At 33.1% G+C, this 15,762-nt stretch overlaps 3 protein-coding genes across 4 annotated transcripts; 2 read left to right on the forward strand and 1 right to left on the reverse strand.

Annotated features, from left to right (window-relative positions):
* Window positions 1-899: 899 nt before the first annotated feature.
* LOC107412071 (uncharacterized) lies at window positions 900-3,220 on the forward strand. The gene has a single exon (XM_016019772.4). The coding sequence runs from the start codon at window positions 1,071-1,073 to the stop codon at window positions 2,988-2,990; it is 1,920 nt and encodes a 639-aa protein (XP_015875258.3). The 5' UTR covers window positions 900-1,070; the 3' UTR covers window positions 2,991-3,220.
* Window positions 3,221-5,380: 2,160 nt separating this feature from the next.
* On the reverse strand, window positions 5,381-8,327 carry LOC107412081 (gibberellin receptor GID1C). Of its 2 annotated transcripts, none has more exons than XM_016019786.4 (2): window positions 7,906-8,327; window positions 5,381-6,953 (listed from the first exon to the last, which is right to left on the reverse strand). In XM_016019786.4, the coding sequence occupies exons 1-2, from the start codon at window positions 7,942-7,944 to the stop codon at window positions 5,955-5,957; spliced, it is 1,038 nt and encodes a 345-aa protein (XP_015875272.3). In that variant the 5' UTR covers window positions 7,945-8,327; the 3' UTR covers window positions 5,381-5,954. The 2 variants fall into 2 exon arrangements, with proteins under 2 accessions (XP_015875272.3, XP_024926082.3); XM_025070314.3 differs by lacking the exon at window positions 7,906-8,327 and adding an exon at window positions 7,489-7,882.
* Window positions 8,328-14,397: 6,070 nt separating this feature from the next.
* LOC107412076 (histone H2AX) lies at window positions 14,398-15,583 on the forward strand. Its single transcript, XM_016019781.4, has 2 exons — window positions 14,398-14,753; window positions 15,176-15,583. The coding sequence occupies exons 1-2, from the start codon at window positions 14,550-14,552 to the stop codon at window positions 15,395-15,397; spliced, it is 426 nt and encodes a 141-aa protein (XP_015875267.1). The 5' UTR covers window positions 14,398-14,549; the 3' UTR covers window positions 15,398-15,583.
* The last annotated feature ends 179 nt before the right edge of the window (window positions 15,584-15,762 follow it).

Here is a 15,762-nt window from a genome sequence, read left to right on the forward strand (position 1 = left end):
AAAAAAAAAAAAAAGTATTGAAGTATTTGGTTGGTTACAAATACAATTATAGAAAAAAGAAAGAAAGAAACGAAATGAAATTTTTTTGGTTAATTTTTTTAATAAATTACTTAATTTACAATTTATTCAAAAAAATTTTATATTCATGTAATTCAAACTTATATTTTCATAAACATAAATAAAATTACTTAGAGTTACCTACTTCATCTTCTACTTCATCTTCCTCTGGTTAATTGATATATCTTTTTTTGTCTTTGTGAAAATTAATTGATAATTTATTAGTTATATCTTTTATATAATTTACATAATCGATATGTTTTTATCTGTACAACATTTATATTAGTTTAGACGCACTTTCAACCTGATAGAATATTATATTGCAATTCTTGTTCATAAAAAAATAAAAAACTCATAGCATATTTGATTTGATTTTGTGAAATCATAATTTTATATTAAAGTTATTATTTTTAATAAATTAATAATATGAAAAATGATTGAAACCATTTTTAAAAATAAAAAATAAAAATAGATATACGTTTTTTTGAAAACAACTCAATTGAAAATTAGTTGTGTTAAAATCCCTCATTCCTGATTTAAAATAAAACATATTTGATTGAATATCCAACTTAAACTAATCCGGTCATTAATGAATCAAATTCCAATTCACTTTAATTTTACAATTATAATGATAATGATGATAACATCAAGGTAGCAACAAAAACAAAAAGGAAAAGGATCGACATTGATGGAAATTTAATAGAAGGGCCCCACATGATGCCACGTGGGAGGTAAAAGAAGATAGAATAATAAAAGCTATCCACGTGTCTTTTGGTATGCCAAATAAATTTTTTTAAAATTCCCAAAAAATTCATAAAACTCTGGGCCCCAAAATTTGAATCGTCAAAAACAGCCAATCCCCCCAAAAAACATCTCTCTCCCCTCCTTTATCTCTCTAACAGTGTCTATCGCTTTGTCATACTCGCGTTCTCATCTCCACCATAAAAACCCTAGCACAAAACCCTAGTCCTTAATCTCCACATTCCCATCACCACCACACCCTCTCTCAGAAAATGGCCAAAAAGAAATTGACCCACCAACCCAGAGACCCCAACAAGCAAGAACCCACCCATCAGCAGCCTCTTCCCAACGCCCACCAAATCGCTGAACCCATTTCCACACCCATGGCCATGGAAGACCCTTCTTCCGACAAGGTCCAGACCCTCAAGTCCCTCAACTCCAGGCTTCTCAAGGAGACTGTTGAGCGCAGGCAACAGATTGAGTCCTTGGTCACTGACAAGAAAGCACTGGAGGCCGAGTTGACTCGGTCTGGTGCGGATAAGGAGGAGTTGGAGGCTAGATTGACCAGTTCGATTGAGGAGAATGTTGGGTTGGGTTTGGAAAAGGAAGTGTTTTGTGTTTTCTGGGAGTCCCAGATAAGCGAAATGGGAGTTGGGTTTTATGGGTTGCTTAGAGAGAAGAAAGTTGAGATTGAGAGGGTGAAGAGTGAGAGAGATGCAGAGATTGGATATCTGAAGAGGGAAGTGAATGAGCTTGTGAGTAGCCTTGAAAGCGAGAGAGATAGATTGAGCCTGGTTTGTCTAGAAAGGGATGCGATTAGAAGAGATTATGATGGACTTGTTGCCGAGACAGATGGGTTCAGAGAGAAAGCGATGGAGTTGGAGAAGAGAGAGGGATCGTTGAAGGCAGAGGTTAAGAATCTGAAAACGCAATGTGCTGGGTTAATGGAGGAAAAGGAAGAGAGCCAAAGAGCAGTTGAAGCGCTGATGAGGGAGAAAGACTTGGCCCAGAGGAACTTGGTTGAGAGAGAGAGTGTGATTGAGAATTTGAAGAGAGATATTGAGGGAATTGTAAGGGAGAAAAATGAAATTGAGAAGCAGAAAAGTGGGCTAGAATTGAGGGTCGGTGAGTTGGAAAAAGAAGTCGAGGAACTGAATGGAACTGTTTTGCGCTTGAGAAGAGAGGTTGAAACACTGCAAGGGAAGATTGTAGAGTTGGAGAACTTTATTGATGAGAGCAGGAAGGAAAGGGAAATGGAAGTCAAGTCATGGTTGGAAGAGAAGAAGGAGAAAGAACACAATATTGAGCTTTTGCAAGTTCAAATGGATGGAGTTAAGAAAATTTTAGATGCGGTCAGTCAGGAATCAGAGGATTATCAGCGAAAGATTGAAGAAGTAACTCAGCAGAAAAATGGGGTTGAGGAGGCGAAAGTTAATCTTGAGAGGGTAATTGTTGAGTTGCAAAATGAAACAATTGAACTGAGGGATTCTGTATTTACATTGAGAAATTCATTGAGAGATCGAGAAGGGAAGAACGAAGATCTGGTTTCTGAAATTGGTCACTACAAAGATGATTTAGACCGCGTTACTCGTCAAAGGGATAAGATTCAGAAAGATTTTGATGAGAAGAAGATAAAAGTGGAAAACTTAACGTTGGTTGTTTCAGAAAGGGAGAAATCTATTGAAGAACTTGTTGAAGACTTACGGAAACTGAGGATTGAGCGTGAGACTCTCATTGAGAAAACTAAAGTTACCGAGAGCCGCTTGGAATCGCAGGTTAAGGAAAAAGACAAGGCACAATGTGCCCTCCTTGATGCTCAGAGTAGAATTGATGAATGGAAGGCAAAATCTGAATCAGCAGGAATTAATTTGGAACGGGCATTGACCATGTTGAAGAACACTGCAGCCCTTGTTTCTTCTGGGTCTGAGCTCGAAAGAAATGGTAAGAAAGAAGCGGTTATCAATGAGCATAAGCTTGATGATGTAATTCAAGCATGTATACCAGAGTTGGATGCCATTCAGAATGCTTTCAAAAACAAGGAGAAGATGTTGGAAGACATGAAACAACAGCTCGAGCTTCTGCAGCTCTCTGCAAAAGATGCCCATAAGAAGAAGAGCTTTTGGACTATGGTATCTTCAGCAATAACAATATTTGCCGCCGCATCTGTTGCGTATGTTGCTAAAGGACGCTAAGTGGTTTGGTTTACTGGTCAATTTTGATACTAGCAAACGTAGTTGTTTTTACTACTAGGATCAAGTTAACTAATCAAGGTCTACTTGATGAAACAAAAACTGCTAGTTGGTAATTTCTAATTTCTCATTTGGTCTAAATAATGTTTCAGTGCTGAAACCATAGTCCCTGCGGGTATATTCCTATGTTCCTTTGTTACATGAAGCACTATGAATCTATTGACTATTATCTACTTCTCATGCTTGGTTGCATGCAAATTTAGATGTTAGCTTATTGTATTTTTATTGCTCGTAGTTAATTGATTTTAGTCCACAAAAACGCTGAAATCAAGAAGAAAAGCATGTAGTTGGCATATCTTAAACTACAGAAAATGAAGGAATCTTAGTCCAATGGAATTGGATGATTGTTCTGAGGTCCATATTTAAAAGTGATATTTATCATTTTTAGGTTATCATTTACTTTGTTTCTGCAAAGATGATTATGATGGCATTATAACTTGATGCTCATTGTACGAGAAATTGATTGTTGTTTTTGTTTTGGTTGGGTTTGGCATCTTTGACATTGTAGACAAAATTACAGATTGTTTAAATGTGTGCTTTCTGATTTGAGCCATGTAGATAATTTTTTATTCTTGTTTCCCATGTTTTCTGTACATGGGCTAGTTTTACTGTAACTCCTTTTTGGTCTTTGCGGTTTAGAATAGAAAATTATGGTAAACAGTAAGGATTATGGGAAATAGAACAAAATGTAAATGTTCTGCATATACAACACTTTTGGAAGGATTATATTTTTAGTCTTCATTTTTATTTAGTTGATGGTGTTTAGACTCCAAACATAATATATATGTCTGTATTTCAAATTACAAATCACATATTGTGGAGAAACGTATGTGGTCGTAAGGTCACTCATATTGATTGCAGTCTTGATTACAATATATAAAAGTGTGAAATTTTAAGTTGACTACGTTGGCCTTCCATGTATGCGGTATGAGTTGTCCTATTATGGAGGCTTATATAAATAACTATCCTCACAATTATATGTTTTCTTACATTTTCTATCAATTTATCATATGTTATTTCAGTGACATGTGATTTCAGATGAATCTTAAAAAATGGATCTCACTTCTTACCAAACTTTCTTTGAAAATTTTAAAATAATATTTTTACAGTGAAGAATTACATTCTTTGTATTTACCGGATGTATAATTTGAATTTCAATGGACATAGATAGCATAAAATACAAAAAATAACAATAATTATAATGTTATAAATGCTTGAGAATATGCAAGTTGGATTGTTTTTACCCAAAAAAAAAAAAGTTGGATTGTGACATAAAGAGGTATGCAAGGAGGTACAAATGCAAGAAAAAGTTAGGAACCATCTAAATCAATCATCTTTTGTCTTATTCTAATTCAGTTTCCAGATTAATACTCTGCTTGAACTTTTCATGATTAAAATTTAATGCCTTGAATATCGCAAATATAAATTAATTATTATTCATTTACATAAACATCAACTCTAAGAATGGTATTTACTATTTAATAAAGTATAAGCCTTTTCTATTGGAAACAAACAAAATCTTGAGATTAATACAAGCTAAATTATAACCTGAAAAAAACTATGAGACAATTTCAAAAGTTAATTAGTTCTAATTTTCTATAAGGAGCAAAATTCCAATAGAGGGACTAAAAAGGAAATTTAGAAAGCAGGGCTAGATGTCTTTTTCAAAAGCTTAGCTGTTGCTTACCATTATATATATACTAAAATTCTTAAATCATTCTGAAAGCAACTTCCCCAGCTTATATGGGTCGTGTTTGATTCTCATGTGGTCCCACAAAAACATCCAAATTCCACCCACCACTATAATGAGACCCTTTTTTTTATTTTTTTATTTCCTCTTCAAAACAGGCCAATTTTTACATTTTTGCCACTCCAAATTCCAAACTACTCTCTCACGTAGAGCAGACATTCAAGAACTGACAAGAACGACCCAAAATCATTTTCGATTAAATAGCAAAAATTCGTCTATGTCTGTTGCCTACCAATCATGCAATCCCATTGTACTGGTCTTATTTTGTGTGAAAAGGGTGTGCTTAAAAAGCATATTAACCAATTAAAACTTGTGCATTTTCTCATTGGGTTCCCTTTTTCATTTGTGTTCACCCTTATAACCACAACTTTAAAAAGGTATAAACGAGATTCAAACTTTCTTGCTGAACATACGAGTATCCTATAGGATATAGGAAAATAAGCAACTGGGTTATCAAGATTTCACAAATTATATAAATATATTACATTTACAGTTGCCAAGTAAACCAACAAACACGAACCTTACAAAGAAAAGTGCCTAAAAAAGCAAAAGGAAATAATTCAAAGACAAGGGCCAAAGCCAATAATAAAACAAACATTTTTATATATGGTCTAAGACATATCTATAGACATTACAAAGATCACAATACCATGGATGTTCTTCCATCCATGTCTTGAAATTAGCTAAATATATTATATAGTTTTATATATATCATTAGCCAGGCACCGACCTGATTGATCAGCCACCAAATGTTACCCCAAAATCCCCTATGTTGCTCTTCTTTGTGGCCATAAGTCAATAATAGGTAATCTTTTAGTTTTTGGTGGTACTGCTACGCTTAGTCAAACAGCTACTGCTGCAACTAAAAGCTTTATCAAATCCATATCCAATATCAGAAACTTGGATTCCACCAAAATAAAAGCATCCTGATCCACCTAGATGCAGATTTATACCTTCTGCTTCTGAAAACCAAGCCTGACCCTTTTGTAGTCCAAGGACCAGACCCCCAGCAGGATCTTAATACCACAACAATCAATAAAACAGTAAGTAGTATTACTACACAATCTTACACAAACTTGTAAACAACCCTCTTAATTACCTCGGGCGATAATGTCAAGCTCTGTTATGTATCGCAGCCTTGTTGGTAAAGTCAATTTCTATGCACAGTCAGAACTCACAAAGTCACTTATTTCATTCATTACAGTATAGAAGTGGTCATTATTAGGCAACAAGTAAAACCCTATTGTTGCGTTCTCCAGATATAGAGGTTTCACCTTCTGACCAGCCTTATCAAGCCCTTTAGCATAAGCCAATTGCCAGTCCTGAATAAGATCCAAACCAGCCACCACAACAAGGCTTTTAGGGAACTTAATTCCTTCAAGACTTTCACCCCTTGGACCAAACGGATTACATGCCGGATGGTCCCTATCTTCCCCTTCAGGGAGAAAAGCTCTCCAGTACCAATCTCGGTCTTGAAGGGTGACAAAATATCTCCCATCTAATCGTTTCTCCGACTCGGTTCTTTCCTGCCCACCAAACATTGGGTTGAGCAGTATATTTCCCAATATTTCAATGTCAGTTCTTGCTGCTCTTAAAGCAACGTTATGCACGATGTTTCCGCCAGAGCTGTCACCCGCCAAATATATATGAACTCTTGAGTCCCTCTTGCTTTGAAGCCATGATCTTGAGTTCACCCACTGAAGGGCTGTCCATCCATCATCATAGGCAGAAGGATATGGATTTTCAGGGGCGCGACGATAGTTGACCGAGACGACCACAGCCTTGCATATTCCAACTAACCGACGGCACAGAGTATCATATATAGCACTATTTGCAGAAGAGTGGGCAAAACTTCCACCATGAAAGAAAATTATAACAGGAACAACCTCAGAGGTCACAGGCTTCTCAAGATCAACATATTTGGTCTGAGGATCTTCAGCATTGGCTGGTCGATATATTCTGCTAAGAAGACTAGTTTCACGGTCAATGATGACATCAAACGAAAAAACCCCATCAATTGAATTCGCATTGGGTGGGACTTTTCGATCCAGGAATTCTGCCAAGTGGCGGTTGAAAGTCCCATCAGGACGTCGAAGAAGATTATATGCTAACTTGAAGTTTGAGATAAGGACCCACGTATTCAATGGGACAACCATCTGTAAAGAACAGCAAGTTTGGGAAAATTCAGAAAGCTCATCTTTTCAGAACAAAATATAACAATGAAAAAGAAAAATCAAGAACTTCATATATCACCCAGCTAATCATATCTGCACCAAATAGTTCTTTTGGCCAGATTGCAACAACTATACACAACAAATATAGGAACTTTTGCCTAGATTTGCAACAATCATACACAACAAATATATGGAATAAAGAAGCATGTCAGAGTTAAATCACGGAAAAACCAAGAATGAACCAAGCCCTTCGACAATAGAGAATAAAGATCAGAGTCAACAACACGCTCAAAGTGTCTACCAAGTACATAAATCATATATAGCATAAAAAATATTCGACAATGAAGCGAAAATCAACCTTATTAAACTAATCAAATCCCAAAATTTCAACCAGAGAATCAAACCGATTCCAAGCCCTAGATTGAACCAACAAATCCAATCAAAACTCTAAAAAGAATGCTTCAAAGCAAAAGCTAAAAGTGAACCAAATGCCAAATCTTTCGAAACGAAATCTTACACAAAAACGTAACAAAACAAGTCGAGTTTGAGAATCCATTAGCACATCCCTATTGATATCAGAATCCAAAACAAAACTGCTCCAAACCCAAACTAAAACCACAAAAATATTCAACTTTCAGTGACTCAATTGCAAACCCCAGAATCCATAACCAAATTAAACTAAAAATTCTACCAAGATATCCCCCGTCCAACATCAACACCCATCTGAACTAACCCAAAGCCGAAATCAGCTAGGAACAAAAACAAAATCCCAACTTCAATTATAAGTGAAAAAACCCAGAACAAAAAGAAAAGTAAAAAGAAGGAAACCATCGAAATATTCAATATTTGAGCAAAAATAGCAAATAACCAACACAAACTCTGTCTCAAACAGATGGAAAAAATAAAATAAAACACAGAAAACGAAATGTTATACCCTCGACTCATTGAGGTTGACTTCATTACTTCCAGCCATTAAACTGGTTCCAAAAATCCCAAAAAACAAAACCTTTCAGGAAAAAAATTAAAAAACCAAAGATCCTTCAAGAGAAAACCCACTTCACCAAATGACAAAATCCTCACATATTCAACCCCCAACCATGAAAAAAACCAAAACCAACAAAGAAAACGCTTTAAGCTCGTATTCTATCCCTCTTCTTCCAAAGATCACATCCTTAACTCATTATTTAAGAACCATGAAACCATCCATCCATCATCTCTGGGTTTCTTTTTCTCCCTCAATATATGCGATAAATGATAAATCCAACGATAAAACAGAGGGAGAGAGAAAGAGAGAGTGAGAAGAGAGAGGAAGAAGCGTGTGTTAAGGGTGGGAGGAAGGTGAGCGATAAGAGTAGTGGCGCACATTAGTGAATAACAAGGACAAATTACTAAAGTACAAAGGGGGTGAACAAGCGACGGTAGAGAAGACAAAGTGATCGGCCGAAAGAAAATACCGTAGTGTGGGACCCACTTATCTAAAAATTAACTTCGTTAATTGTTTTTTTTTTTTTTTTTTTTCTTTTGAGGGGTTTTTGAGTCTAAATGACAAAGTAAATTTTGAGTAATAATTTAATTATTATTCATGCATATTTAATTGGAAATTTTTAAAAAACAAAAAACAAATAAAAAATTGTCAATAAAGAAAATTTAATAAATAATAAGTGAATTAAATGGTTAGGGGGCGTGGGAAGGAGGTGGGCATGGCACGTGAGGGCAAAACGGAGTCCGTCTGACTAAACTCTGTTGACGGTGATGTTAAATGACAATTCGTACTCCCTTCTAGACCCTATATTTACAAACCTGCCACTGAAACATACAATTTTGTTTTTTGGGGTTACTTGGGAACAAGTAAAAACAGAAGTGGAAAAGCAACGGCAATCAGCCAGTTTCACTAAATTGTTATCAATTAAAAAGAATCAAATTTCACACTTTCATACAAATTATTGTACACTCAAAATATACTATGCAACATTTAAATATATATAAATAATAGCAAAATTCGACGAGATAGACCATCCTACTCTGAACTCCAGCAAAATATATATATAATTAATGTACCATCTTACTCTAAAAATCAATACCCTTGTGTGCTGTGAGACTTAATTTACGTGGCAAGTGCTACACCTTCTGATATTTGTGTAAATGTTTGTCTTTTTCTCCAACCATTGTCCTCGTTCTATCCTACCAAAGATAAAATCCAAAAGAGAAAATAATAATAATAATAATAATCATTTTCATTTGCTTTCGAATGTAATTATTATCAGTAAACATTTTAATTCAATCTAAATTTCAAAATTAAACTGTTTTTCACAAACCACCAAAAATAAAACGTCATATGCAGTTGAATAGCGAAAACAATACGTCATATGTGAATTTTTTTCTTTTCTTAATTTATTTTTTCGGAGGGGCAGAGTTAAATGTGCTTCTTCACAACAAATCATAATTCAACAGCTCTTTCTTCACAACAAATCATAATGGAACAGCTGTTCTTGTAAAAAGTAAATAAATAAATAAAAAGAAAAATCAACTCTAGGTTATCCAGAACCAAAAATAAATAAATAAAATAAAAACTATGAATGCGTTTATTCACCTAATGAAGTGACACGTGGCATCGTACAATACCAATCCAACACGTTCACGATCCATGAAAAAAAAGTAGGATTAATTTCATTCTGCATTTTTTAATTTTTTTTTAATTATAATTAAATATTTTTAATGTTTTTATAATTATATTGTATATTTTTAATTTTTTTTAATTATAATTAGATATTTTTATATTTTTATATTTTTATAATTATATCATATATCTTCGAGGTTTTTTTTTAATTATAATCGAATATTTTAATATTTTTATAATTATATCTGTATCTCTTCTGATAAAATTTTATCCATAAAAATATATTTTCTTTCTTATGTATTAGTTAAAATTTTATTAATTGTTCCTAGTATATATTAGTTAAATGTGAATTTTGATTGATTCGAAAAATAAAATTTTTTTAATTCGAAAAAGTTAAAGTCCAACAGATAGTAAGTACAAAAATAACGACAATATCTTCTAAAATATTTAAAATATAATTTTTATGTTTTTTAATTTTTTTTAATTTGTTTTCAAAACTTGTTTTTGAACATAAATGGCCAAACTTGTGATATGTGCATTGGGGGATTGGTGGACTTTATGTTTTCAACAGCTATAACAGGAGTCATCCTTATGATATTACATATTTTTATAAATTATGTCTTTCGTAGTGATTATAGTTTGTAGCTGTTTTCTTTTCCATATTTTTTTTCTTGGTAGAACTAGTTATATATCATATTAAATATCATAAAGTGCAATAAATATTTTTAAAATTTTATAGTCATAGATAGCCTGTGCAACTTTTAACAGTTACACACAGAAAATAAACTATATATATATATGTATAATTAAAAATTTCAGTTCTAAAATTCCACATTCATTTATTGCAAAATATATGTCAATCTTATCTTTTCATATTTGGCTAACTTTTAAAAATTTTTTCATGACCAACTCCAAAGGATGATCCAAATTTGACTAAACAGAAATGGCAAAACTTGTTTGGCCATTCATTTTCAAAAACAAGTTTTGAAAACAAATTAAAAAAAAAAACAAAAAAAAAAGTAGAAAACATAAAAATTATGTTTTAAACATTCAAAAAAGTACCATTAAAAATTGATAGTTATTCTTGTACTTACTATCTATTGAGCTTCAACTTTTTCAAATTAAAAAAATTTTATTTTTTAAATTAATCAAAATCTATATTTAATTAATATATACAAAGGGTAATTAATAAAATTTTAACTTGACATATAAGAGAGAAGATAATATATTTTTATAGATGAAATTTTATCAAAAGTTAAACGGATATAATTAAAAATATTCAGTTGTAATTAAAAAAAATTTTAAAAGTGTGTCATATAATCATAATCATAGAAACATTAAATATACTAGTTGCAATTAAAGGAACTTAAAAAATATGTAGTGTAATTAACCCAAAAAAATAATGTCTCGTGTCACGAGTTCTGAGCCAAGAAGCACATGTGGCGACGAATGATTGGTGCCAACCAAAGAAAGGCTTTGTTTTATGATGCTGCCATATGGGCCGTGAACTGTCACGGGTCGTGTTGACTTTCAGATCCCGGAGGGTTAAAAAAAAAAAAAAAAGAATTTCTAAGGGGAGTACCAAAAAATGAACAAAAGCAGAGGATCAGACCTCCTCGCTTTTGTCTTCGAACCCAAGTGATGAACTGGCAGTGGGACCAACTCAAGAAAGTTGTGTGTGTGTTTCTTATTTCGTTGTACACGTGTGCAAATGCTCTGCCGTTCGCCCAAAAGCGGAAAACCGCGTGATTTGGGCAAAAGGGGAAACCAATTCATATTTCCGGAAACTAAAATTTAGAATGCCTAAAGGACAAATAAAAATAATAATATTAATAAAATAAAAAAAGTACATTGTTTTCTCAGTATTGGTACAATTTCCGTACCATGGCTGTTCTAGTAATTATTCCAAATTTTGTTTCCATATTTAATAATATATAGTTTTTATTTTTATTTTTTATTTTTGGACTAGCAGAACATATATATATATATATATATAGATATTTGTAAATGACAATATGTAAGTTCGTGGGTATCAAGTGTGGTGAAAAAGACAGTAGAAGAGTAATCAAGATTCGTCGTTAACTTTCTATCGTATAATATTATTACATATCTTTTAGAGTGAAAATATGCATAAACATATCATATGTACGGAAGGTTTGGTATGCTGTCCATAATGCATAAAATTATAAAAAATTATTTAAATAGCAACTAATCTCATTTAAAATATTTTATGCAATCACAAAAAAATAAAACAAGCTTGTAGTGGGATACCAGTAATATCCAACTACATATACAGTTATACTACCCCATCGGCCATTTTATTATTATTTTTTTAAAAATTTCTGTGGACCAAATTCTTTAATTATAAGAAGAAAAATAATATTGTAATCTTTAAAAAATACAAAAGAAAAGAAAAAGACTAAAATTTAATAGAGCCAAAAGCTTTAGAAAAGTAAATAGATGTGGGTTTGATAGATAGATAGGAGGACTTAATGTCATGTTTATGGAAGTTGCCACACCTATCTTCCTATAATCCAAAAGCAACAGTTTGGCTCCACTTTCCATTGCCAAAAAAAAAAAGGATAAAATTTGAGTGGGTTTTGATTTTGGTTTTGGTTCTTGGAAAGACTTTTTTTTTTAATTGGCCTATTTTAGTGAGGAAGCATTAAGCTTCTCTCAGTTCGGTCATGAATCAAAGCAGCCAAAGAGGCGTGGTCTGGTGCTTTTAGAGCACCCAAATTTCTTAAGTCACTTTCCATGAACTTAACTATCATAGAGTCTATTTTTCGAGGGGAGGGACTTTCACTATTATTATTGCACCCCGGTACAGTGGTGGGTTTTGGAAGCATTAGAATAAGGTCAACAACTAGGAACAGTTTTTGGATTTTTATGGGGCTATTTTTTATTATTTAATTTTTAATTCTTTTCCAATCAAACTGCAAAAGTATCATCCTCCTCACGCATTGCCCCTAATAAGGGCATCTTTCTTCAAATGTGTATGGCCCATAATTCAACACCTCATCCTTTTCTTTTTCTTTTCTTTTATTTTCTTTACCCTGCAATCTCTTTTGTCTTCTTCTGCATTTTGTTCTTTCCTACTTTTCTTTTCCCTGCCCTACCCTCTTCAATTTACTCTCTCTCTCTCTCTCTCTCTCTCTCTCTCTCTCTCTCTCTCTCTCTCTCTCTCACATTAATATCTTCCATTCAAATTTTTATTTTCTTATTTTTTGTTTAATTAATAATATCTCATCTTATTTTAACACCAGAAATAAATAACTTAAATAATTCAAAAAATAAAGAACTTAAATAAACCAAGTATAAAAAGAATAACTGTTTTGAAAATGATATGATATTCTATTAGTTTTTCTTTTTCTTGCTAAATATGATATTGTATTACTTATTGGACACAAATGGGAACGAAAATATAAAAATGGGATAAAAATTCCTGATCCTTCTGTGTCTATATGTTATGAAATAAACGGAGAAGAAAAAAAAGTTATATATGATGGGCTTTTGTGTATTTTGGTGAATTATATGATGGGCTTCTTGGCCAATCTCACAATGACTTTTGAATATGGTTGTTCCCATGGACTATGTTTAGACTTTTAGCCCCTTATATTTGAAGAAAATTTTCCATTCTCCACAATTATGTGATGCTTCATGACCCTTGTTTCTTCTCCAACCATCAAGTGCTTTTTGTTTTGTTTTAGTGTTTTCTTGATGTTGAAAATTATAAGTTTAATTCGGTGAACTTAGGATTGTTGTCTAAAAGTGATGATACGATGGTTCAATATTGTTGAATTATTACATGCAATGAACCGTACACCTCAAGCAATAATTTTAGCAATTATATCTTTCTTTGGTAGGGAAAGCAATAAATGGAATACATGAACCAATTGGGCAACAAGAAATTAATTCGTTGTGCTGATGAAAACATAGTTCGTTTTCTTTGGTACTATCATTTGACATTGTTGATGGTTTGCATCCTAACCCAACTAACCCCATTCCATCCTCATAAGCTGTTTCTGGCCCATATACCAAAGTTATTACTCAAAATATTGTTCATTTTTAGGTCTTTTAACTCTCAAACCCATCAAGCCATCCGTTGCCTTCTTCTTCTCATTATTATTTTTATTTTTCATATATTTGACCATTTATTTAATGTTGGATTCACAACAACAAAATAAAAAATTTTATATGAATTAAAAACAAATAGTTCATTAATTTATACGATTATGCCTTAGATAAAAAAATGTCAATTCATTTTTCATTAGCCAGGCCTGAAGAAAAATATGTATTTTAACATTGTTTTGATTATTTAATATTTTTTAAAAAAACTGAATTAAGCAATTAAATAATTTTTTGATGAAAAATAATTAATTAATAACTTGTTCATATTTTTTTTCCAAAAAAAAAAAGAGAGAATGAAAACATTGTTTTAGTACATGATAAAGCAATCACTTTATTCTCATTTTTAGTATTTTAAACTAAAACTATGAAATTTCAAATCTCAAATTATTATGTGGATTTTTCTTTCGTTTGTTTGAATATTCAAGCGCATTAAATTCTTCTTTCTGATTTGGATTTTGGAAGAACTTACAATACGGTGACGTTTTAGGAAATTCGGCCTTTCTAAGAAGAAAAGCCGCGAAACGGGAAAAAAAAGAAGTAAAAATAAAAATCGCAGAATGAAACCGATTTCCCGCGAATCCAAATATAGTCGCCACGTTGGCAATCCTCGTGATACCCCTCTAGACCAATCAGAGCACAGACTTTATGCCTATTTAAACAGAAGCCCACTTCTGGTTCCATTTCACAAAGAGGCTTTCTCGCTCGCCCTATCTTCTTCAGTCCCATACCCACTGCTTTTGATCTGTCGTCCGCGAGAAGCTAGGGTTAGGGTTTTCTTTTTTTATACGAATCTTGTATAATTTGTTGATAATCTTTAAAGATCGTAAAAAATGAGTTCGACGGCTGCTGGGTCTACAAAGGGTGGCAGAGGTAAACCCAAGGCCTCCAAGTCTGTGTCGAGGTCGCACAAGGCGGGGCTTCAGTTCCCGGTCGGTCGGATCGCTAGGTTTTTGAAGTCTGGAAAGTACGCCGAGCGTGTCGGTGCCGGAGCTCCCGTCTATCTCTCTGCTGTTCTCGAGTACCTTGCTGCTGAGGTGTGTTTCTATTATTATTATTATTATGATTATTTATTTTTTGGTTTTTGATTAGGTTCCTTTTTGCTGAGTTTTTCAATTAGGTTCGGTTGGTTTTGATTGTTCATGGTTTTTGGTTTCTTTGATTGGAAATGGATTTGGATTTTTAAGATTCTTTAGTCAAAATTAATTTGGGGGATTTTATTCAATCAGTATTGAATCTGATCGGGTTTTAAAGAATTGTTTTGGGGTTTTCATTTGCATTTGTTAGTATTTGGACTGGGTAAAAGTTTTAATTTTATTTTTTTCTGGGTGTTAATTTTTCTGTGTGCGAAATCGATGAAAATGTTAAATCCGACTAACAATGCTTTTGCTTCTGTTTCTTCCATTGATTTAGATTCTAACTTTGTTCTAATTTTGTCTTCGATAATTTTTCTATTCAGGTATTGGAGCTTGCTGGAAATGCTGCAAGAGATAATAAGAAGAATCGTATTGTTCCAAGGCACATTCAGCTTGCGGTGAGGAACGATGAGGAATTGAGCAAGCTTTTGGGTTCGGTTACCATCGCTAATGGAGGAGTTCTACCTAATATTCATCAGACCCTTCTACCGAAAAAGATGGGAAAAGGGAAGGGAGACATTGGATCTGCTTCCCAGGAGTTTTAGTGTAGGGTAGTTTTGAGTTTTTTGGTGGACGGGGTTTGTTACTACATGTAATATGAATGGATTTTCTTTTTCTTTTTTTCATTTTTCTTCCTTGTAATGTTTTGGCACATGGGTTTTCTTTGCCAATGAAATGAATCTATTAGGAATCTTTGAGCGTTTTGGTAAATGGATCAATTTGATTTTGTAGCTTTGCTCTTTTCTTTTTCTTTTTTTTTTTATTTAACTTTTTTCGAACTTTTGCAAATTTCGGCGTTTGGTTATTTGGAGCTAACCCAATAGTGCACTGCGCATGGAGACTAGAACATGGATGAGAATGCATTCGCTGCTAGGGGTGTTTCAAATTATTCAAAGAACAATTAAACCTA

The sequence above is a fragment of the Ziziphus jujuba genome, chromosome 10 (assembly GCF_031755915.1).
Source record: "Ziziphus jujuba cultivar Dongzao chromosome 10, ASM3175591v1".
NCBI lineage: Eukaryota > Viridiplantae > Streptophyta > Magnoliopsida > Rosales > Rhamnaceae > Ziziphus > Ziziphus jujuba.